At 44.1% G+C, this 26,506-nt stretch overlaps 1 protein-coding gene and 1 non-coding gene across 2 annotated transcripts in view; both read left to right on the top strand.

Annotated features, from left to right (window-relative positions):
• Nucleotides 1–26,506, top strand: part of LOC126191561 (retinol-binding protein pinta-like) — a 127,025-nt gene that overhangs the window by 17,312 nt on the left and 83,207 nt on the right. The window contains exon 3 of the mRNA XM_049932477.1: nt 22,453–22,609. Coding sequence (XP_049788434.1) covers nt 22,453–22,609 — 157 coding nt within the window. The remainder of the gene's footprint in view (nt 1–22,452; nt 22,610–26,506) is intronic.
• Trnat-ugu (transfer RNA threonine (anticodon UGU)) lies at nt 18,216–18,290 on the top strand. The gene has a single exon. It is a non-coding gene; the product is annotated as a tRNA-Thr (tRNA).

Here is a 26,506-nt window from a genome sequence, read left to right as displayed (position 1 = left end):
GTGAACACTTGCAATAACATAACACTTTGAGATTTTCTTACTCTTATAATTACAATTTTAACAGCAATTGTCTCCCCTCTGTCACATGGCGTATGCATACAGGTGCACATCAAACTGCTTATAGCCTGGATGTGATCCATTCTGCCCACATGTAATTGACTGCTGATTTGGGTGGGTTGCTGGTTGGTCGACATAGGATATACACTCTGGGATTACGGGTAAGATGCTTCCTGAGGACGTATACCTATTACCAAGATCTTGTGCTGATTCCTGCTGCAGTATTGCCAGATATGTTGAAACATCTGTTCCACACTAAAGTGCCCCTTCTGTGCGGCTATAACTCGTGGACAGAACTGACTATGGTGTGTTCTATGGTATTATTCAGGAAGGTCAGATTCTTATCTGATAGTTCTTTGTAAAGGTTTATCAGGTAAGTAAGCAGTGAATACGTGAAGTTCAAAGCCATAGCCCATGTTATTATTGCTGAAAGCGAAAATCTTATACCCGAGATATCACACTTTGTACCATTCCATATCATAGTACTGTCTCATAGTTCTAAGTGTTCTGTCCCCATGAACGTCCCTGCTTCTGGGTCATATATCGAGTACATCCAGTGAGGTCCTGACTTCTGGAAGTATGGTTGTGCTGTGGGGATACCTTCTGGTCATTCTTCTGCACCAACCCCTCTCTGAAAGAAAACTCTATTGTGTGGGTCTCTGTGACAGTTTGGACTGCTATAACCTTTCTACTGATACACCATGCGCCAGCTGTTAGTTACTTCCTCTCCCACCATTCCATCTAAATCTCTAACCTCAAAATATATCTGTACCTCATTCACACGATAATCACACAACAAAATAAACATACGTCATCCTCTGTCTTGTGAAGTTAATTCCAAAACAAAAACCCTGAAATTACTTCACTAACAACATATCAGAAGCAATTTCAATAAACATACATGATATCCTCTAGTAAACTGTTAACATAGCACAAGAAAGAAATTCATCCATACATTGTAACCAAAAAATAAATATCTCAAGAAAATAGATATAAATAAGAAGATTATTGAACAAAACCCACATCATTTGTAGATCATTCGCTTCACACTGTCTCATTTCTACACGACATGATTAAAAAATGCAGCTAATAAACCCAGAAAAATTTTAATGCACTGTCCCTTCCTCTTTATATTAGCTTAGCCCAAGGTCTTAATGCACTTGCGGAGTGTGCAGGACTGTTTCTCTCCACTTGCTGTGTTACCTTCCCCTTTCTATCTCCTCACACCTTTTTGGAGCTGGCATTGGTAATGCTGATGAAGAGTTGGCGTGCCCTGAAATGGATGAATACAGCCAACATAAGCAACTGTTGTACTACGTAGTAATTTGTAGCTTTACATTCAGTGGTGAGATCATCTCAGTTGCTTGATACAGACCTTGATAAAGAGTGAACAATTGTTTTGTCTTTTGCTTTGAAATGTGTGTTGTTAACATGACCTTCTGTCCTACATGGTATTCAGATATCCAAGAAATCCCTCGCTCCATACATTTCTGACGTTTCAGGAGCTTTGTATTCACTTTTTGTACTCGATTCAACACCTTCCATAAAGTTATTTCAAAATTCTTTACCGATTCCCAATTTTTCCTAATTTAGATTTGACTACCTCTAATGGCAGTGCTATCTTCCCACCATATACCACCTTGTATGATGTTAGTCCCGTACTTTTCTGCACCTTAGAATTATATGCTTTGACAACATATGATAACAGCCTATCCCAATTATTATGATGACTATTTACATAATGACTTAGCATCACTCCTATTCTTTGATGAACTCTCTCTGTTCACCCATTCACTTGCAAATGTAATCTAAATGTTCTTAACTCACAAATTCATAATAAACAACAAAAATGCGTCATTAACTTTGACTTGACACTGGTACACTAATGTATAATCAGCTTCTCTGAAATTTCAACTACCAATTATTTACCATGGCGTGAGCGACTGCGTTGGCTTGCTGACTTGTGGTAGCCACACCTAACCCATAGCGCAAACAGGGATAAGTTATCATACGCATTTAGCAATTTCATGTAGGCATTTACCTAGAATAACCTGAGCTATCAGTGCCAATAGTTTCAATTGACTTATTAACCTACAGTAATTTTGCACTGGAATACACTGTTGGCTCAGTTCAGTCCACTGTGTGCACGGAACACAGTTCTTCACATGCTGCTCCACATCCTGCTTACAGGTTCACTACGTTACTGCTCAACCACAATTTGTTCTGTTGTTCTTCCTCCCACATTGTGTGCTATGTGATCATGTGATTGTCTCAATACTTCACGCCACAATGCAGCTACAACAACAACAAAAGGTCTGAGTCATATTTTCTTACATAACGCTCTCTTAAGCAGATGAAATGTGAATGCATTGCAAATAGCTTATTCTTCGCAACTGCTTGCAGTTTCTGCCACTCTTTGCAACATGCAGTATGACTGAGGCCATCTAAATACCTGTGAATCTTTCCAAGTCGATGGGTTACCTCAAACTCAAAATTGGTATGTTGCAGTGACCATCGTGTTAAGGGGCTCCGGAACGCCCTATACTTGCAATGTTAAAATAACGGTTATAAATTACATCTTTCCTCACAAAGTATTTGAGGTAGGAAGTTGAACTTTTTACAGATTATTTATTGGAATATGGGCTACAACTTAACACAGGGATTTTACAAAATTTTAGTTCAGTTATTAAAGATGATTTTTTTTTCAATTGTAATGAAAATTAACAACATTTTTTTTTGCAATTTTTTATTTATATATTCAAAAATATACAGTTTTTTGGAAAAAGGCTGTGTTAAATTATGCAGAAGGTACTGTGTAACATTTACTGAAAGTTTGAAACAAATATGTTTGGAAGATCCTTAGAAAACATGTAATTAGTATGAGAAAATAAAAGTTTTGGGAATCGAGCGACAAAGATTGGATTAACTTTTTAGTGCATTCCAGGTCCATAGGATGGATTATCTTCATCCTCTGCAAACTCCGCCTCCAGCTTCCTCTTGTTCCTCCTCCTGTTTACTCTTGCTTGTATTTCTAGACTCTTTACAGCCCTGTCTGCAGCCCGAAGGCGTTCCTTGTCTAAAGCAAGCATCGCTCGTACCATGTTAGAACCTATCTTCATTCCCATATTTCTAAATGCCTTGCACCTTACAATGTTGCCATCATTGAAAGTCGCAACAGCATCATACACACCAAAGTGAAGTGTTTCTATGCCAACAAATACAGTCTTGGGGATTCTCGACCATATAACACTATTTACACTTTCATTGGGGTTATGAGTTTTTCCATGAATACACTTTTTCAACAGTTCAGGTGCTGCTAAGTCTCTGAAAATAGGTTTTATCACCTCCATTATTGCATGAGGCAGACTATGCTTATGAGTGTACACTTCACCAGTTAGCAATCCTTTGTTATATTTACACCAACTGTCTTCTTCTTTGGGACACAAGCTATGTTGGGGATTTTCATCGGTTGAAGAAGTATGAAAAAAAAGAGCCCAAACAGCCTTCTTCATTTCGTCGACACTTTGGATTTCTAATTTCTAATAACTTTACTTTTACTCATTATTATACTTCAACAAAACAGAGACTCAAGAAACAGAATTAATTACGAATATTTTCGAGATAACGACAGAGTAAATAAACATGAAACAATCGACAATCACACCAGCGATATATATTGAACCATCACAGGTTAGCCACAACACATACTCTATCTCACGTCACTAAAATGTACCTGATGAACACGGACGTTAATAATAACACCATTTGACAGCAGTTTAACAGCGCCACAGTGGATCACGCCCATGTAGAACACATTTCAAAAAAAATTTAAAAATAGTTGTAGTCTTCGGAATTGAATAGATTATATATCTATTAAAAGGTAATAGTCTGCAGATTCAGAAAACGCAAAAAAGTAAAAATTGAACTTTTCATGATTTTGAGCCTTTCCGGAGCCCCTTAATCTGCTAAATTGACCTTTCTGCCGTCAGCGCCACTTTAATACTGCGTTGTCCACTATTACAGTACACTTCCTGCCACGCAGATAGCATCGAAAGTATGTAATGCCATAAGACGTTACCACAAATATCCAAAGCAGTAACCGACCGAGCAACTGCACCAGAGTCTCGTTGCCTGGTATAGGCGTTGCCAACCGCAGCGCCGTATTCTGCTTGTTTACGTCTCTCAGTATTTGAATACGCGTGCCTTTACCAGTTTCTTCGGCGCTTCAGTGTATGTACAGACACCAACATTATTTAGCAACGAGTCTTGCGAAGAAGGATTTCGAGTTGGTTGCCATAACGACCAATACCAACATAGGAAGTTCACAGTTTGCAGTGCTTGTAACAACACTATTAATATACGACACTCATCGAGTGATAGTATTTATTGTTCATAAACTGATGTAATGACTGTGTAATAGCGAAAAAACGTGAATCCGGTTCACTGTAAGGTCTGTCTGAAAGTCTGTAAATTGCTAGTTACCTAATGGCGTTGACCCTCCATTCATCGCCGGCGGAAGGTTCTCTGCTTCTTGGTAGTCTATTCCCTCTTTTTCTTTTCGTCGGTCACCTCGCTGCAGGGAAGCGTCACCCATGACGTAGTGGTGTATGGCCGGGGTGCCGTGTACTGCCTTGACAGTGAACGCCAGGGAAAGTGAATTCCGAGGATGTGCGGATATGCGGCCGTTCTCTGTGTGAGAAGTCTGACTGCGGTTTCGCTCGCCTGCGCACGAGCAAAACAAGTGCTGTCCCACTTACACACCTGTCTTACATGCGTGTCTCTAGAAGTCAAGTGTGTGTCTCACCCACAGGTCCATGCGTGTGTCACTGCTCCATTAAACAATTTAGAAAGGAAATAAATATACTTCAAACAAAATAATAATTACACGCTACAGAAGCTTTACATTCTGCGTACTCTATATAGACTCTAAATTCGTACTGATGACGAAAACGACAAAATTCCTTAAAAATTTTCATAATTGAAAGGAAAGAGCCTTCTTATCATGTGGCCTCAATGGAAAATTTTTGCGTTATAAGATGGTTAATAGCTTCCACTCATTGAAATAAACTGAACAAATGTAAAGGAAACATTCATGTTTATACCTTCCGTTTAAGGAATTTAAGCTTTAATGAAGATTAAAACTTTGTTATTTGACACATGAAATCATATCATTGATAGTAAGATGCTAACTACCGATAGAATGAGCTGGTCATACATCCAAATTAATACAATCGTATTCTTAACATATAAGAGATGTTATTAACACAATAATTCTAACTCTTCTCTACCTTTACTCCTACAAATCAAACAAAGTTTCCATTACACGCGCTCCATTTACCCCTATTTACGCAAAATACAGAAATCCATACTTCCTAGTATCCTTATATGACCATTTCCTTGGCCCTAGTTCCTGTACGTTACCATAACCTCCTGTGAATATAACATTTAGGTGCCTCCTTCTTTTATTAGCTCTCTCAGATTTATTGTTTGAACAATTTCTGCGTCGTCGTCTGCAACATTTCCAAACCAGAAAACACAAGAAATGGGTAGACAATAGGATAACGAATAAATCAGAAGCATCTTTACCTTCGCGAAAGTCCTTCAAGATGAAGAAGAGACATATTATATCATTTCATACTTACGTCAACTCTATCTCATCTTTTGCTCTTTCTCGTTTTCCTTTCATACAGTTTTACTTGATGAAAACGTGGGTATCCCTTCTCTACAAGCGTTTTACCTCAAGTATTGCCTGGATTGATTATGTTTCTTCCTGTGAATAGTACACACAATTTAAATCTACATATTAACTTTGACGAGCTCACTTACTGCTTGAAAATGGAGCACTAAAAGATAACAACGTACCATAAACATACAGCGCCCCTTTGCTACTCTACACACATCCATCAAAAATCGGCATTAACGGTTCTCTCTCTGCTGCCGCAAAGTTCTCACAGTGGTGCTCTCTTGGCAATCAAACATAAAAACACAACAACTAGCGCGTCTGCGCTACTGATTCATAACGGAACAACGTATGCAAAACCATCCTCGTTGGTACATTCCTTCGCTGCAAACAATACCCTTGCGATCGCCAGATCACTATACTGTACTGAAGTTACAATAAAATTCTACTATGAGCTATTCCACTACGCAGTTTTCCTTCATGAAGGTTCTTATCTTTACCTAAGATCCTTTTCGTCATGAAAAGGAGTCATGGCATAAACTCAGTTGTTCATTAACTTATACGGGACTTTGACTTGTAAGACGCTTCTTTTCCAACTGCCGAATCGCATGGCTTACGTTCATTCCTTAACCCACATGTTTAAATTCTTTTAATATGTAACCATTATCCAGGGAATAGAATTGATGGTTTATCTACTGGCTTGCTGCGCGAATTTTAATTATTTTCATCTACCCGAAACTTTTACACATACACTGGAAAACCAAAACATTATGACCACTGCCCACCGTCACGTTGGATGTTGCGCGGTCGCGATGTCGGCATGTGACTCGGTAACAAAAGTATGTAGGCGCAGCAGACACAATGGGGGACCAACCTATCAAAGATATGAGCTGCACATTGGAAAATCCATTGATAAAAATGGCTCTGAGCACTATGGGACTTAACTGCTGAGGTCATCAGTCCCCTAGAACTTAGAACTACTTAAACCTAACTAACCTAAGGACATCACACACACCCACGCCCCAGGCAGGATTCGAACCTGCGACCGTAGTGGTCTCGCGGTTCCAGACTGTAGCGCTTAGAACCGCTCGGCCACTCCGGCCGGCGAAAATCCATTGAGATAAGTGACTTTGACAAAGGACAGATTATTAATATACAGAGCTTGTTAGTGAGTATCTCGAAAACGGCGAATCTGGTCGAATGTTCACTTTCTTCTGTCGTGAGCATGTACAGATAGAGGTAGAAGAACAGTGAAACTACCACTAGACGCTAATTGGTTGGACGTCAACGACTTTTCTCGGAACGTGGTGTTCGGTGGCTTGTCTGCCCTGTGAAGTAGGATAGATGGTGATCTGTGGCATCTCTGCCGAAAGAGCACAGTGCTGGTGGACGCACAAGTGTTTCGGAGCACGTCGTTCATTGTACATCGTAGAACACGGAGCTCTGCGGCAGACCACCCTTACGTGTTCACCTGTTGACCCAATGACATCGTTAATTACGATTTCAGTGGGCACAGGACTGTCGGGATTCGACTGTCGACCAATGGAAACGTGTCAGCTCTTCGGGTGAATCATACACTCCTGGAAATTGAAATAAGAACACCGTGAATTCATTGTCCCAGGAAGGGGAAACTTTATTGACACATTCCTGGGGTCAGATACAGCACATGATCACACTGACAGAACCACAGGCACATAGACACAGGCAACACAGCATGCACAATGTCGGCACTAGTACAGTGTATATCCACCTTTCGCAGCAATGCAGGCTGCTATTCTCCCATGGAGACGATCGTAGAGATGCTGGATGTAGTCCTGTGGAACGGCTTGCCATGCCATTTCCACCTGGCGCCTCAGTTGGACCAGCGTTCGTGCTGGACGTGCAGACCGCGTGAGACGACGCTTCATCCAGTCCCAAACATGCTCAATGGGGGACAGATCCGGAGATCTTGCTGGCGAGGGTAGTTGACTTACACCTTCTAGAGCACGTTGGGTGGCACGGGATACATGCGGACGTGCATTGTCCTGTTGGAACAGCAAGTTCCCTTGCCGGTCTAGGAATGGTAGAACGATGGGTTCGATGACGGTTTGGATGTACCGTGCACTATTCAGTGTCCCCTCGACGATCACCAGTGGTGTACGGCCAGTGTAGGAGATCGCTCCCCACACCATGATGCCGGGTGTTGGCCCTGTGTGCCTCGGTCGTATGCAGTCCTGATTGTGCCGCTCACCTGCACGGCGCCAAACACGCATACGACCATCATTGGCACCAAGGCAGAAGCGACTCTCATCGCTGAAGACGACACGTCTCCATTCGTCCCTCCATTCACGCCTGTCGCGACACCACTGGAGGCGGGCTGCACGATGTTGGGGCGTGAGCGGAAGACGGCCTAACGGTGTGCGGGACCGTAGCCCAGCTTCATGGAGACGGTTGCGAATGGTCCTCGCCGATACCCCAGGAGCAACAGTGTCCCTAATTTGCTGGGAAGTGGCGGTGCGGTCCCCTACGGCACTGCGTAGGATCCTACGGTCTTGGCGTGCATCCGTGCGCCGCTGCGGTCCGGTCGCAGGTCGACGGGCACGTGCACCTTCCGCCGACCACTGGCGACAACATCGATGTACTGTGGAGACCTCACGCCCCACGTGTTGAGCAATTCGGTGGTACGTCCACCCGGCCTCCCGCATGCCCACTATACGCCCTCGCTCAAAGTCCGTCAACTGCACATACGGTTCACGTCCACGCTGTCGCGGCATGCTACCAGTGCTAAAGACTGCGATGGAGCTCCGTATGCCACGGCAAACTGGCTGACACTGACGGCGGCGGTGCACAAATGCTGCGCAGCTAGCGCCATTCGACGGCCAACACCGCGGTTCCTGGTGTGTCCGCTGTGCCGTGCGTGTGATCATTGCTTGTACAGCCCTCTCGCAGTGTCCGGAGCAAGTATGGTGGGTCTGACACACCGGTGTCAATGTGTTCTTTTTTCCATTTCCAGGAGTGTATTTTCGCTACACCAGGTTAGATGGTCGTTTCCACATACGTCGTCGTCGAGGTGAACAAACGTACATGTAAACGTGCAGCGCGCCACAGATGCAGGCTGGTAGGAGCAGTATTATGCTACGGGAGACATTCTCCTGCGCTTGTGTGGGGCCTGTCGTAGTAATGGAAGACACGCTGACAGCTGAGGACCACTTGCATCCCTTCATGCCTGATGTCTTCCCTAGTGGCGATGTCATCTTCTAGCAGTGAAATTGTCCATGTCCCGGAGCCAGAACCGTGCTACAATGGTTTGCGGAGCATTATAGTGGATTCATGTTGATGTCTCGGCGTCCAAGTTCTCCTGATGCGAACCCAATGAAACCCATCTGGGTCGTTATCGGGTGCCATCACCACGTACGCAAATCAGTGGCTCGATACTTACGCGAATTACATGACCTGTGCATAGACATCTAATGCCACATACCTCCACATACCTGCCAACAATCTGTCGGGTCCCTGATAGGCAGAGTCAGTGATGTATTTCGTTCCAAGGACGGACAAACAAGCCATTATGCAGATGGTCATAATGTTTTGGTTTACCATTGTGTCTCACTATGTCTCATAGGAAGAAGTGTTTTATAGTTCTCACTGTAGTCTATGTACTCATCACCTTGGTTACATTGTTCAAATGCATGACAGTACAAAAATTTTCCAGCTTACCTTGTTATGTGGCTACTCCACAAATCTCTTCATTAAATAGCACATTCCTCTCCTGAACTCATATGAGATAACACTATCGATTTTCTTATATGAATAATTACGGAACTAATGTAACGTATCCTTTGGTAACAAGGAGCACACAAACTATTTGTTAGTCTCAAACAACGTGTCCCATAGCTCGTCTTCATCGTCGCTTTGAAGCGGGTCAACTTGCGCACGACAACACACTTATCAAACTTGGAATTTACCCTTGAGTCTCTGTTGACACGTGTTCATCGCTGCTGAAGTCATCTTCCTCTTCCACTGGCAATGATAAAAATGCACTACTCCACTCTTTTGCGTGCTAAAACACATCATACGTCTTGCAGGCGTCGCAAGGGTGTCCAGACGTCTTCGTATTCGTCACCTTCATCTGACTCTCCATGTTCAACCTAGCGACAACGTCACTCTTTTCTGCCGTTATGCCGGTTTGTAGGGCATTAACGGACAGGTTCTGTTGGCATCCTTTTTGTTTGTCGATTGACGCAGCGTCTTCTATCTCAGCAATGCGCGCACCTTAATCGAGCAGTACCTAGCCTGCGTCAGTGACGATCACTATAACTACCATCTCAGGGTGTTCGGTACCCGGATTGTCGTTGAGAAATAATGTACGTTACCGCTCTCTGGCACATACCAGAACGAAGCGCTGTTCTGGATACAGAACCACATTATAAAATTTCAGGAAATCTGTTCCGAATATCGCCTCAACAGCCAGATTAAGCAAAATAAGAAAATTTGCGCTGAGGGAGTGCGACTGACACACGAAGTCCGTTATAACTTGCTCCTTAACTTCCGCGCATTTCCCATTCATTGCGACACGGAAACTCAAGTTCGGCAATTGCCTTTTACTATCGCATTGTTTGTATGTTCCCTAATCTAGGAGTGAGACTTAGCTCCAAAGTCACGAATACAGTGTGCATCCCCCTTCCCTAAAATAATTTCATTGACTGGATATGTAAGGTCCTCTGTTCGGTTGTCGAACTGGCTGACTCCCTCCGCCAACGTCTTTTTCAAATCGTCACAGTTCAACATTAATGGTACTGGTAACTGAATGTAAAGATGTAGATGCATATATCACTAGAGGTAAGATAATGACTACAAGAAAATTAAAGAGACCTTTGGAGAAAGGAGAAACACTTGTATGAATATCAAGAGCTCAGTTGGTAAACCAGTCCTAAGCAAAGAAGCGAAAGCAGAAAGGTGGAAAGGTTGTACAAGGGCGATTTACTCGAGGGCACTATTATGGAAATGGAAGAGGACGTAGGTGAAGTTGAAATGGGAGATATGATACTGCTTGAAGAATTTGACACAGCACTGAAAGACCGAAGTGGAAACAAGGCCCCGGGAGTAGACAACATTCTATTAGAACTACTGATAGCCTTGGGAGAGCCAGCCCTGACAAAACACTACCATCTGGTGAGCAAGATGTCTGAGATGACGAAATATCCTCAGACTTCAAGAAGAATACAATAATTCCAATCCCAAAAAAGCAGGTATTGACAGGTGCGAAAATTACCGAAATATTGGTTTAATAAGCCACGGTTGCAAAATACTGACACGAATTCTTTACAGACGAATGGGAAAACTGTAGGAGCCGACCTTGCTGAAGATCAGTTTGGATTCCTTAGAAATGTTGGAACACGTGAGGCAATACTGACCCTACGTCTTATCTTAGAAGATAGATTAAGGAATGGCAAACCAACGTGTTTAGCGTTTTTAGACTTAGAGAAAGCCTTTGACAATGTTGACTGGAATACTCTCTTTCAAATTCTGAAAGTGATAGGGGTCAAATAGAGGGAGCGAAAGGCTATAAACAATTTGTACAAAAACCAGATGGCAGTCATAAGAAGGGAGGGGCACGAAAGGGAAACAGTAGTTGGAAATGGAGTGAGACAGTGTTGCAGCCCATCCCCGATGTTTTTCAAGCTATACATTGATTGAGCAGTAAAGGAAACAAAAGAAAAATTTGGAGTAGGAATTAAAATCCAAGGAGAAGAAATAAAAACTTTGAGGTTTACCGATGACATTGTAATTCTGTCAGAGACTGCAAAGGACCTGGAAGAGCAGCTGAACTGAATGGACATTGTCTTGAAAGGACGCTATAAGATGAACATTAACAAAAACAAAACGAGGATAATAGAATGTAGCCTAATTAAATCATGTGATGCTGAGGGAGTTAGATTAGGAAATGAGACACTTAAAGTAATAATGGGTTATGCTAGTTAGGGAGCAAAATAACTGATGAAGGTCGAAGTAGGGAGGATATAAAATGGCCGGCCGGTTCTAGGCGCTTCAGTCGGGAACCGCGTGACCGCTACGGTCGCAGGTTCGAATCCTGCCTCGCGAATGGATGTGTGTGATGTCCTTAGGTTAGTTCGGTTTAAGTAGTTCTAAGTTCTAGGAGACTGATGACCTCAGGTGTTAAGTCCCATAGTGCTCAGAGACATTTGAAGCCATTTGATATAAAATGTGGACTGGCAATGGCAAGAAAAACGTCTCTGAAGAAGAAAAATTTGTTAACATCGAGTATAGATTAAGCTTCAGGACGTCTTTTCTAGAAGTATTGGTATGGAGTGTAGCCAGGTTTGGATGTGAAACATGGACGATAAATAGTTTAGTCAAGCGGATAATGGAAGTTTTCGAAATGTGGTGCTACAGATTAATGCTGAAGATAAGATGGGTAGATCACGTAACTAATAAGGAGGTGCTGAACAGGCTTGGGGAGAAGAGCAATTTGTGGCACAACTTGACTATAAGAAGGGATCGGTTGGTAGGAAATGTTTTGAGGCATAAAGGGATCACCATGTTAGTATTGTAGGGCAGCGTGTAGACCAAGCGATGAATACACTAAGCAGATTCAGAAGGGTGTAGGCTGCAGTAGGTACTGGGAGATGAAGCTTGCACAGGATAGAATAGCATGGAGAGCTGCATCAAACCAGTCTCTGGACTGAAGACCACCACGACACACATACACACAATTTTATCTCGTCGAGTTGCGAGATTGAAATCTCACCCGCTAGTCAGTCTTGTCTCTCATTTGTTCTCCTTGTTACATCTTTAACCAGGTTCCGTCGAGGATCTGGTCCGCGTATTTCGACCTCGTCTTGTCGCCTGTCATTGCTGCGATCATTTCTATTAACGTGATTGCCTGACTTTGTCTGGCATCAGATCGACGTGGCTGATACCAGGAATCACGCAAATTATCTCGGTTCCATTGATTCCTATTCTCATGCGGCGACTTTCCGTCTCGCCAGCCAGAATTTCTGGAATCACAGCTTGGCTCTTCATGACCCATTTACTACAAGTGTTCAGGCTCTCTCTGACCTCTCTATAGTGGTTAGCTCACTCAACAATTGCAGATACACGCTAACAACGTTCATTTTGCTTTTGCAAGACTTAGAAACTGGCTTATCCGCACCGTCCATCTTCAGTACTGTATCAGCAGATTGCTAAAAGACGAGTTCCCGCACTGCTCCATCGGGAGGGTGCCATGCTTAACTCTCACTTTTTCTTCCTGTCCCCAAAAGTCTTGCAAAAATGCTCGTTTGAATTAGCTGAACGTCTTGCATTGCGCTGCCAGCAAACGTACTGTATCTGTCGCTTCTTCTCAGAGATGCGAGCATTCAAATGAAGTTTATACTTCTCTGGCCACGATCTTGGTAAAACAGTCTTGAATTGGTCAGTCCAAAGGCTGGGGGTGTAACCGATACGATTCATCAGGAGAAAACGCGTACTTTTGGACTGGTACAAAGTGTTTCCTGATTTCGTCCCCTTCTGCATTGGTACTTCGGATATTCGATGCTGCTGATGACTGTTAATACTCTGGCGGCGGACCTGTCATTTCACGAATACGGCGGAGTCTCTCGGTCAACTCTTGCATCTCTTCATTCTCCTGCTTTTTTCGTCACACCGTGCATCACGGTTTTCTGCGCCGCTGTCCGCACTTTTGTTGCGCTGGCTATCTTTCAGAAACTCGACAAATTTTTTCGCGGTTGCGTCTGCCTGAATCTCCTTAAATTTTAAGAGACATACAATCTCTTCCTGATCTCTCAAATTTACCATCAGGGTCCTGTCCGAATCCGTTTCTTCATGCGCAGCTAATTTTTCTGAAGTTACTTCTTTCCATTCTTTTAAAGCGTCTACATCTTCTCATGTGGCATCAGTAGTGCTCACTATCATCCCTGCAGTTCCTCTGATGCGCTCTTCTACAATTTTTTCGTCTTTTCTTGGACGTTCCTTACTTAGCATTCTATTTTCGCTCCCAGCATCGTCATGCGATCTTCGCACCCTTTCTTGTTAAGCTGCTGTTTCACCTTCGTGAATCTGTTACTTAGCGTCTTAAGACGTTGGTCTGTTTTGTGAACCTGCACATCTGTCTTTTCTACGAGATGCTAATGGTTTTCTTCTGTCTTTCTGAAGAAATCTTCCGTTGTCTTGTACCGATCTTCGGCCAATTTGGCTAGTGTCAAGTCATTTTCGTATTTTTTCAAAACTTCCCCTGCGGTTTCTTGTTAGCGCTTTTTCACGTACAGTGGCATTCGTATCAGAAATTCCCTCAAAGCGAACGGTGCGGCAGAGGAAGAAATCGGTGCATCCGTTGCAAAGTTTTGAGTTCTTGTTACATTTCCAGCAGCTTCGGAGAATTCCGTCACCTGTGGTTCTCACCTCCCTGCATTATGTCACGCGATTGATCTATACTGCACTGAGCATCAAACGAAACATTAAGACTGTCCTCGTGATCGGTTTCACGATCGTGATGAACCAATTCATCGCATCTAATTCACGCGCACGAGTTACAATCGACATCACTAAAACACAGTAGAAAACTCTAAAACCTGACAAAACTGTTCCTCAGTCCCAACACAATAACATACGAAAAAAAATTCAAACATTTAACTACACATTCCCCAAAAATTTTCAACGCTGAAGTGAACAATGTCGGATTATACAAACGACTTCGTCTTCCTGTTCTTCTAGATTGGAGAGGAACGCAAATTTGTACATGCGCAGGAGCTTATTCTAAGTTTATATGACCGTTTCTAAGATTACTGTTTAGTGCTTGTTTCCGCGTTATCCAAAGCAAAATTTAGATCATGGACTTCTGAAACTTTTGAAGACAAATTTCGACTATGAACAATCAAAAGATCGTGGAAATTCGTAAAATCATGGCAGCGGTAGCCGTAGTGTGAGAGGTGGAGTGGTTGTGGTGCATACATCTGGGATCCAAATGCGAAGTCCCCGTGATCGGAATATGAAGTGAAGCTCGTTATACAGCAAATTTACTTTCATATGGAAAGAAACAGGTTGTGCATCGGATTACATCTTATTAAGTGTGAATTTAGCAGGGGCATAAAAGTTAACAGTCACACATCGAATACACTAGTCATCCTCCACAAGACACCACATTTTAGATCATGGAGGCAGCTAATTACTAACTGATACACGCTTATAATAGATGCTATTTATTTCCGTTAACGCACATTCAAGTGAGAAAAATTTCAACAACATAACAATGAAAGCAAAGTTAAAGACACAATTACGTCTAAGTTCGATATTGATACCAGTTTCAGATGGCGTAATGATTACTGCCAATGGTCAAGCGAAGGGCACATCAGAAAGTACTATTGAAAAGTGAACTCGGAAGAAGAAACACAATTAACAGCTCCGAGGTGCGTCCTGCAAAACAAACGACTAAGTGCGGTCATCAATCACCGAAACGACTAACTCCGCAAAGTTAACAAATACCGCGTCCCCTGAACTATTCCACGGAAAAGCATTGCTGGTCGAATCTCACCAAATGAGCTTCCAGTACTCGGCTAAGTGCGCGACGGCTGTGAGCGTCAGTTAATAGCGTCCTGGACCCATCGTTGCATGTGCGGACAGCGAGTTGCTGCAAGACCACCGTTCATGGAGGCAGAAGGCTGAGTCCGTCCAAACAGAAATTCTAACTTCTCTATAAAGTTTTGGAAATATTCGATGTCCTCCACCAAAGACGGAAATGATTCCGAGCGTCGTCCAGTCTCTAGCCACGTTTCCCCGAGATTGCGACCACCGCTCCAATGGAATTTCAAAATATCGACGGATAGTGAGATGGTTCAAATGGCTCTGAGCACTATGGGACTCAACATCTTAGGTCATAAGTCCCCTAGAACTTAGGACTAATTAAACCTAACTAACCTAAGGACATCACACACACCCATGCCCGAGGCAGGATTCGAACCTGCGACCGTAGAGGTCACGCGGTTCCAGACTGCAGCGCCAGAACCGCTAGACCACCGCGGCCGGCGGATAGTGAGACTTTTTGTTTATTTTGTAGGTGGGAACACGGGCAGTAGCTAACCGTATTTCTAATCAAGTTGTAGAGCAGCTGTCGAGACGCTGTGTCTTGCTGTTCCCACGAAAAACATCCAACCGCTATTTCTTTAAGTAAAGGAGACGTTCCTCCGCGTAGGTATCGTTCCTTTGCACGAGCGCCTTCTAGCCGCCCGGCGCGTTGTCTTCCGCCGTGTTAATATGGCCAGCTCTGAGTGGGGGGAATTGCGAAACTGAGGCTGCTTCGGCCGTGAAGACCACTTAACACTACACGTTTATGGTTGCGTCGAAGGTCGAATGCTTGTGACCCTCTGCCATCTCTGTCTGCTAGGCTGTTTGCATAAAGTGAAATGATAATAAATGGACACCCTAGCTGCAAACAGGCGTTGACGTACTTCATTGGGGACATGTTGAAAATGTGTGCCCCGACTGGGACTCGAACCCGGGATCTCCTGCTTACATGGCAAACGCTCTATCCATCTTTTTTTTTTAATTTCCAATGTCAGGCTTACCACCTTTGCTGACATACATTTTGTTGTACTACCGCATAAATAGTGTCTACAATGTCCATATGTTGACAAATAGTGCCTAATTAGGAAATTAAGTAATTAAGGAAATGAATAAAACTGAAAAAGTCCAAATGAAAGACATGAAGGCATTGCGGATAGTACAAATGTAAAAGAAACATGCTCCTGTAGCAATTAAATGAAATTCGTGTCGGGGGCGACACCTGCTCACGACCCGACGTTCGATAGAGCAAGAGAGCCATCTATCGACTCGTTCTCCAGACGTTGGTGTAAGACTGGGTCGTCTTCTCGAAATTAACCAAGGGTCCGTAAGTGTGATCGATGTCTGTCTCGGCTTCTTCGTCTATCTCTTCTCTCACCCGTCACACCCCATCTGGCCGGCGGGTCGGTAAATGTAAGTCGCAAGTAATTAGCGAAGTCTTGCCCATATCTCTTATGCTGTTGCAACTTCGTGTGTCCATCCAGGAGATAATGCCAAAAATCAATTTTGTCCTTTTCCGATTCGTTATACACGTAGTCCACCACCATTCCCCGTACCCATGTCACTGCATTGGTTTTTTGGACCGGAAAATAAGATTCTTGGGGGAACAAAACTGTGTCTGATGAAATTTTGTGAGGGGCGGAGCGTAACAGGAACGCCAATGTCTGTTGTGCCAAGTGCCACACTGGAGCCGTCCCACTACATGCTAAACGATGTTCATCAGTGTCCACTGTTGCGCAGCCTAAACATAGTGGAGTGTCTGCCAAATGAATCGCGTGCCGCCGTTGATTCGTTGCGAACTTCCTATTTACCACCACATACCATGTTGAGCGTACCGACGTTGAGAGGTAAACGTTCCGTGTAACGCGCCATATCTGTCGCCAGTTCTTGTCTGGGTACTTCTTTTCCAGGGTATTCCTGGGACACCGGCGCAGTAAGAGTAGGTATACATCTCGCGTCGTCGGTAGTCGTGTTGTTGGGAAGGAATCTCTGACATAGCTAAGCTCCAAAAAAAGAGACTTGAAATGTGACAGCTTCGGTGAAATATGGCCCACATTGACTGGGGGCAGCATTGAAGTCGGCGCTAGTACATCGGCCAACGCACCCGAGATATTGCGAAATTGACCGCACCACTGTCGGAAAATCGTACTGACGAATAACGCCCGTGCCTTTTCATATACGTTCACTAGACCAAGTCCACCCTCTCCAGGTGGTAGCGTAAGCGTTGTGTATTGGATCTTAAATAGGTGTCCCACACTCACGTAGGTTCCGAAAGGTGCTTGTATCCGTGATGCCATTGTGCGCGTTAAAGGCAGGACATGCGCTACGTGAGTGAGTCTCGGTGCGAGGTATACGTTAACATAAGTCACCCTCTGAATCATATCCAACGCTCTTAATTTCTGTAACAGCACCATTTTCCGCATCAGCTTCAATATGCGTCGGTAGTTATCCGCTGCTGTCCGCTGCACATCCGTGTGGAACGTAATACCTAGGCATTTTATGGCCTTAACTAACATGAGCGGGCCTTCCTTCCCCGGTTGTAATCCTCGACCGACATTCATGCAGCGTGATTTCTGTAGATTAAGCACGCTTCCTGCCGCCATCCCGTATCGCTGTATCCATGCCAACGCCGTACGTACTTCTTCGCCTGTGCGTCCCACCAGCATCACATCGTCAGCCTAAGCGCGGCAATGAAAGGTCAGTTGTGGCAACGGCACTCCCTCCAACCGTCTTCGGAGACCATATAGACAGGGTTCCAAAGCCATTGCATACAAAAATATCGAAAGGGGGCAACCTTGACGAACCTGAGCCACCGCGGGCACAGAGGATAGTGCGTCTGCAGGGACTTATCCCTTGCACGCTCCACCTGAGATCCACATTCCCAACATGTCCACACCACTACATTCGTAGTGTGCCTAATAGTGCCCGCGGTGGCTCAGATGGGTAGAGCGTCTGCCATGTAAGCAGGAGATCCCGGGTTCGAGTCACGGTCGGGGCACACATTTCCAACATGTCCCCAATGAAGTACATCAACGCCTGTTTGCAGCTAGGGTGTCCATTTAATTATTATTTCATTTCTAGCAAAGCTGCAAGGTCATCCACGGTAACTGTTCTTTCGGGAACAGATACTACCGTCATATATAGTTTGCATAAAGGTTTGAACGGCAGTATGAACGTCAAGAGCGGGTGGGCATCCGACGTTTAGGAGATTGCTGCAGGGTGTGAAATGTTTACTACTGAAACTGAAACATGGCATGTTCTGTTGCCTATCGCTAACGGATACAGAAATGAAGTCTCAAATCTTTCGTACAAGGTGGGGGCCTCATGGCTGGAGAGGAGCGGAAGGCAGATTTGAGCAGTCCGAGAGGTGGCTGAGAAGGGAAGCTCGCCCGCGGGCCCCACGTGACCGATTCCGTTCCTGTGATTGGCTTCACCGGGTACAGGTCATTGACTGACAGTGTCAGCAACGCTGTCATGGCGTTAGTTTTTCAGCTCAAGTTCACACTTCCACGAGGCGAACAGAGAGTGCAATGGCCTGGTGTCAACCAGCCCAGGTCCTGCTGCAGAGTAAGAAAACTTCACGAGCTACCAGCCATCGAATTTCCCTAAAGGTGGTGCTAGCCGTCAGTGTAGGACCAGTGAGACCATGTCTGCAGCGCCATCTGCTTCCTGTAACAGCTGACGACACACAGTAACCCAAATTCCATACATCGGTATCTGTCTCAGACCCGGTAGCATGTCGAGTTTTGTGCCTACGAACTACCATTTGCGGACATCATTTTCTGTTATCATTTGAAGAAAACTGCTCCAGAATCGCACAGAATTCTTGTCGATCCTTTCGGTGAACATGCTCTTGGGAAAACACAGTGTTTCGAGTGGTTCAAAAAATTCAAAAGATGATTTTGGCGTGAGAAATGACGGGCGGGGGAAACCACCGAAAAAGTTCGAAGACAGTAGGATGAAAATGACACTCAAACTGAACAGGAAGTCGAGGAACAAATAAATGCGACGCAGAAAGGCGTTTCTCTTCGGTTGAAAGCTTTGGGAAAGGTGCAGAAAGTGGGAAAATAGGTTCCGCATGATCTGAATGAAAGACAGTGTAAGTAGCCTGTTTATATGTTTGTATGTTGGCAGCGCGATAGGCTGCATTAATAACTCTGACAGCGCTGTACGGCCTCTGTAAGAGACTCTGTGTGGCTGGTCGGACTCGCAGTTAGGAGCGAATAGCCAGCAGTGATGGAAGTTGGAAGTTAACAGTTAGCAGCGATGGAGGTTAGAGATCTGAAGTGTTAGCGTGAGCGGACGTCCTCGACGTGTTCGTCATGGAGATTTAATTTTGCTGACGATTATGTAATTTTTGGAACTGGATGTCACGGACAATTATATAATTTTTGAACTGGTTGTCACATGATTAAGGTAAAATCTGCTAAATACATTGTTTGCTCTGCAACAAAATATTTCCTTTGCTAGCCACATGCCTATTAGTAGTTAGAGCCTACAGTACTTAGAATCTTTTTATTCAGCTGGCTATATTGGTGCTTGCTGCATTTCTGTAGTCCGTGTAATGAAGATTTTCTATGGGGTAACTGACTTATGAAATGTATGGGTTATTGTTAGGATTTCTTCTAATTCAGGGCCATTCTTTTGACTTAATTTTAAAGCAGTCAGATCGCGTTATCCTTTAATATTGTGCTTAATTAATGAATAGGACAAGTTTGAGCTGCTTCTCAGGGCAAATTCTGTAGATGAGAAATGAAACCATAAAGACAAGCAATGAGACAATACTTCAGTTTCACTCAGTAATTTTAGACAGTTCAGTTGCATTAAGCAATTTCATTCTGCAGTTATGGAAGATTCAGTTGCATTAAGCAATTTAAGTAAAAACATAGAAGTTTCACTGTCTCAGTTATTTCAGTTTAAGTAAGTAAAAACATTTATTAAGAAGTTTCAACAGCAAAGAAATCGAAAGACCACCTGTGAAAAACTCTCGCCAGATACAAAAGAATGTCGTTGATCATTGAATAGTGACAGATGACGAAAAATGTATGTATTTTGAGAGTCCTAAGAGTCTTAAATCATGAGTGAATCCAGCAAACCATCGGCATCCACTGCAAAACCAAATCGCTTTGGAAAGAAGACAATGCTCTGTGTTTGATAGGATCAGAAGGGTGTTACTTATTATGAGCTGCTTAAACCTGTTGAAACCATTAACCATGATCGCTACCAACAGCATATGATCGATTTAAATCGAAGATTACGTGAAAAACTGCCGGAATATAGAAAAAGGCAACACAAAGTCATGTGGCTCCATATAACTCCCCACCACACACAGTAAAACGGGTCAGTGAAACGATCGAGGCGTTCAGTTGGCAAATGACAGGGCATGCAGCTTGTTGTCCAGACTTGGCTCCGTCAGGCTATCATCTGTTTGCGTCACTGGGACACGCCCTCGCTGAACAACGCTTCGGTTCGTGTTAAAATGTACGAAAATGTCTCGCTGACTGGTTCGCTTCAAAACAAGAACTGGCGTGACATTCATAACCTGCCGGAGAGGCGGGAAAAATGTATAAATAGCAATGGAGATTATTTTGAATAATATATTGTTTATTATTTTCAAACAACAGAGTGTAATTATTGCAACCAAATTCCGGTTTCATACTTTTACACCTGGTACCCACGAACGAAAATTTAAAGAAATAAATCAATTTGTTGTTGTCCGCCCCCGGTAGCTGAGTGGTCAGCGCGACAGAATGTCCATCCAAGGAGCCCGGATTCGATTCCCGACTGGGTCGGAGATTTTCTCCGCTCAGGGACTGGGTGTTGTGTTGTCCTAATCATCATCATTTCGTCCCCATCGAAGCGCAAGCCGCAGAAGCGGCGTCAAATCGAAAGACTTGAACCCGGCGAGCGGTCTACCCGACGGGAGGCCCTCGTCACACGACATCAATCAATCAATTTGTTGTTTATTACGCTTGTCCACCTTGGACACTGCTGTGGCGAATAAACAGAAAAATACCGATTCTCACAACCTTAGTGAATAGCTAATTCAATTCCTAGCTTGATCCTAGGCAACATGTGGAATTACACATGTATTTTGCAAGTACTAATTATGAAAAGAAATTTGTTACCCATTCATTATTTTAATAGATCTGCGGAGTACTATTGGAGCATAAAAATATGAATAAGGTGTGTACGGTGGCGCTACAAGCACAATTAAGCCACCTTACAACATCGAGTACGAAACCGGAAATAAAGCAATATAGCAACAAAATATACACGAATATAGGTAAAACATGGCCCGCCCGGTTGGAAGTGCGGTCTAACACACGGCTTTCCGGGCGGGAAGGTTCAGTTGGTTCAAATGGCTCTGAGCACTATGGGACTTAACTTCTGAGGTCATCAGTCCCCTAGAACTTAGAACTACGTAAACCGAACTAACTTAAGGACATCACACACATCCATGCCCGAGGCAGGATTCGAACCTGCGACCGTAGCGGTCGCGCAGTTCCAGACTGTAGCGCCTAGAACCGCTCGGCCACCCCGGCCGGCCGGGCGGGAAGGAGCGCCGGTCCCCGGCACGAATCCGCCCGGCGGATTTGTGTCGAGGTCCGGTGAGCCGGCCAGTCTGTGGATGGTTTTTAGGCGGTTTTCCATCTGCCTCGGCAAATGCAGGCTGGTTCCCCTTATTCCGCCTCAGCTACACTATGTCGGCGACTGCTGCGCAAACAAGTTATCCACGCACGCCTACACCACCATTACTCTACCACACAAACATAGGAGTTACACTCGTCTGGTGTGAGACGTTCGCTGGGGGTCCACCGGGGCCCGAACCGCACAATAACCTTGGGTTCGGTGTAGGGCGGCGGAGGGGTGAAGTTGACTGCGGTAGTCGTCGTGGGGTTGTGGACCACTGCGGCTGCGGCGGGGACGGAGCCTCTCCGTCGTTTCTAGGTTCCCGGTAAACATAACATAACATAGGCAAAACATTGTCTGTAAACGACTGAAAATTATGAATGCCGTGAAATATTGGTGTTATAATCAAACCAAGAGAAGACTAGTCATTTAAACACAGATCTGCGTTGATGTTGCAGCTATATAGTTACATTTTCTTCAATGACTGGACAACTCTGTGTAATAATAATACTTGACATTACTTACAGACGATGCTCAAATCGAAAGGATGTACATTCAGTGCAAGTGCAGCACAGAGAGGGTTAAGAAAGGGCTCGACGCCTACTTCTCGTTGAGGACCAGGTATCCAGAGATGATGACCCGAGACCCTACGGGACAAGACGTGGTGCGCACCATGGAACACATGTAAGTACCTATAATTATCTGCCCTATTTTTAAATGCTGGACACTCTGTAACCGTCACATACTAGACGTTGTAATATGCCATCATTCGTGTCTCCTTTCTGGCGATTTCAGCACCGTTTAAATGGAGCGTAACCTGCTAACAGAGATGAAAATCTAAATTCAGTTAAATGATAAATTCAGTTAAACGATTAAAACTGCAGATATGCACCTAAGGACAAACACATTGCAACAAGTGTTCCATAGGGCCACCGTTCAAGTGACGACAAGCTTCGTCCTCTATGCCTGTACTCGTTCAAAAATCACAAGAGTGTTCCAAATACAATGACAACCATCCACATTTCGTTTCCAGACTTCGTCGGAGCTATCAAGAGGGCTGAAATACATCAAGCTTTTTAAATATCCGCACATTTGAAAATCTCATCGGTTTCAGTTGGGGGGACCTGAGGGGTCATGGAACTGGTAAGTCACGAATGATATACTTGCTGTCGAGACGCTGTTTGCCCGCAGTTAGGTATCCAGAATGATGATAAAATCAAGCGAGGGCAATTTATCGCTTTCTGATTTATGCCTCACTCTCTGCGTATCGAAGTAATCACAGTCTTACACTTAACAGTATTGTAATATTGGTACCACTACACCCGTGCATAGGTTGTCTCGAGGATACCATTCGTTTACAGACCTATGTTTATTAGGATTATTTGCTTGTTTCATCCTTTCGTCTGCACTTATAAAATTCAGATAATTTGTGTATTTACAATTACTTAATAATTATTACTCTCATTAATGTTGCTTTTATCATTTTATTATCTCTATATTGTAACACAACTTTGTTATCAATTGAAACATGTAACAATTTCTTAACAAACTTAAGAGGCGTGCTCTTTTAGTGGGTGCGGAAAAACAATTCGACCAAACGTGTAGACAGAAAGACAGTATCAGACGAAGGAATCTGAGTATTTGACTAGGAGTCACAGTTACATACTGCTGCCACCAAGTCCTGTTCATTATAACCTGGTGTCGCACACACGCTGTCCTTCATGGCACCCTAAAGAAAAACAATCCAGCGGTGTCAAGTATGGTGAACGTGCTGGCCACCGCGTTGGTACACCGCGTCCGGTCCATCTCTCAGCAACTTTCCTGTCTTGGTGATCTCGGACAGCACGTGTCGTGAATCACAGTAGAGCAGCGATTACCAGTCTAACAACACTTTATTTCATAGTCACAGAACATACAATACAACATGTCAAAGATACGCTGTCCTAAGAGTAAACAAACAGTCTCTCACTTACCCGAAGTACATCACTCTGTGACAGCATGTGCCAAATGTCGTGTTGGGAGCAAACGTTCTGTCCTACTCTTAGCAGCATATCCTCGTGGAGTGCAGGCAATGCTTATTGCAAAAACACAAGTTTCGTGTGAGCACTCAGTCTTGGAGGTAGCACTAAGGGGCCAATGAGCGAGTAATTCACAATTCCCGCCTCTCTTGGTGACTATGGGCGTACTTTGAACGAGGATTCTGTAGTGTCCAAACGTGGCTGTTGTGTGAAATGAAAATGCCTTCTCCGTTAAAGGAAGGCTCGTCCGTACACAAGGTACGTTCAGGAAAATGCGGCTGTCACGCTACTCGCTGCAGGAACCAGTCAGTAAATTCCAGATGACTAGGGAAGTCGTCCGGACTGATAACTTGTATCTTTTGTCGCCGGAAATGATGTTGACCTATCTCGTAAACGACATTCCAGTCGTGACGTTTGTCACGCCAGTTTATGAGCGATTCGTCTGGTGCTTGTCATTCGCTCTTGATCTATGCTACGTAAAGTAAGTTCGCCAAACCTAACTGTACGAACAGTGCGTGTCCTGCTTGTATCATGCTCATTATGCCGCAAAGATCCTGAGTCTTCTATACGTCTGTCAATTGACTGAAAAGACAGGCAGCCTGCGATGTGGATAACGTTTCTGGTAAATCCTACGAGGCGTTCTTAGATTGCCAAGACGAGCGCCATAGGCCAAGTGCGTGTTACTTAGCTCAATCTACGTGAAACCATATTCCACTTTGCTATTTAACGACACACAAACTCGTTGGTACCTACTCTGGTGGTCGGACCATTGTACTTACTGAATACAATGAAAGGCTACTTAAAACCAACGTTCTGCATTGCATATCAGTCGCACCTAGCGCCAGTGAGTAGACTGCAGTTTTTTTTTTTTTTACACATTTGGGAAACACAAAAATTTCAGACTTGATGACAGCCACATTTCTGGAGCTGATACTGGTACATTTATCGCCGTAAATATGCAAGCACGGCACCTAGTTCCCTAGACTCAATTCCTTCCTTTGATGCTGGCTTTCTGCCCTACGCTTTCGGTCAAATTGCTTTCTCGAGCCCCGCATAGACATAGGTCTATAGGCAGCAATGAATAAATAAAATAAAATATATCCTTTAGCACACAACCACATTGCAGCTCCAACAGTTTTGCGACTTCCGTGGTAAAAGGAAACCATATCCACTTTTTCGAATTGTCGTACACATCGTGAAAGTCTGTTAGGTTCACAGGCAACTTGCCTCACCGCTACAACAGCAAAGTGTCGAACATGCGAAAAAAGGCCTCAGTTCTGAAGTTCATGTGAGGTGTAAGATGGATTAATGACGACCACTGGCCGAAATTTCATCACAATTCTACCCAACGCCATCGTGGAGGAATCACTCGGCGGGAAGGTAGTCTCTTCCCCTGATCTCCACATTCCATCCCTTCTTTTGACTCCTCTGCGATGTAATTCGGAATGGTGACAGACAGCGTTCAAATCACGCGGATTTCTTACTGGCTTCCGAGGAAAACATTTGACACACACCGCCGCTTAGAATCGACACGGAAAGGCCTCAAATGGTGTCATGAAGGATTTCAATGTCACCCCCTTCTTTGGGGTGCTGATTCCCACATATTTCACGGTCAAAAACGACAGTTCGCAATCCGATAGGCAGTCTTGGCAACCCCTGACACTGCTTACTCCCTCGCACGTTTCAACCATTCTCTAAGACATTATGGGACAACATTCCCACTGAACATGATCACACACCTTCGGAGTGCAGCACAACGTTTTGCTCTCGTGTTCAGTTCGGAACCACTAGGGACCACTGGAAACCATTCGACGAAATTTGAACATGATCCGAAGGAGCAAAGGGTACTTGTGCATATTCATCCCCTTTGTTTCGCGTCGTCCTCTGGCGTGACCAGGAGTGGGAGCTAAATTGACACATGCATGAGTAAAATGGCAAAGAATTCCTCTACGACCCCCAGTTCTACAATACCGTCAGCGACACCCACTGTCGTAATTTTAAAAATATACGTGTATTGAGAAAACCTGTGACGTAACAGTAGTTGCCTCTTAGCAGTGATCTGGGATCAGAGGAGTGGCGAGGGTCTGCCTTCCAGCAGGCACCTAGGTCTACTTCACACGTTGTCTCATGCCTCAGTACAGGTACATTTTTAAAAACCTTCAACATCGCAGAGTGTCAGCAATCGTTGGTTAATATATTAAAAAACTAAAAACCCGCCTCAATTGCGAAAAAAGCACCTAATGTCAAGTGTTAACCCAGGTTTCGGCGTAGATAACTACACCTTCTTCAGAACAACAATAAAATCCACAAGTGCCTAAAAAGTTATTTTTAGGAACTTGTGGGTCTTATTTTAATAAATTTTTAAAATTCGCAATAAAGGTTCCAATGAGGATATTGTCTAAAGGGGGGGGGCTTAGAGGAACCCTCTGTCGTTTTACTGACAGATGTATCATTAGTGCCCTTCCAGAGGAGGGCGTGAAGCAGGAGCGACGAAAATTTATGAGCATCCTTTGCCGCTTTGGCTCACGTTCAAATTTCGTCTAATCGTTTGAACTGTCCCTAG

This window comes from Schistocerca cancellata, chromosome 6 (assembly GCF_023864275.1).
Source record: "Schistocerca cancellata isolate TAMUIC-IGC-003103 chromosome 6, iqSchCanc2.1, whole genome shotgun sequence".
In the NCBI taxonomy this organism is placed as follows: domain Eukaryota; kingdom Metazoa; phylum Arthropoda; class Insecta; order Orthoptera; family Acrididae; genus Schistocerca; species Schistocerca cancellata.
The sequence above is the reverse complement of the archived record's forward strand: the minus strand, read 5'-3'. Positions and strand labels throughout refer to the sequence as shown.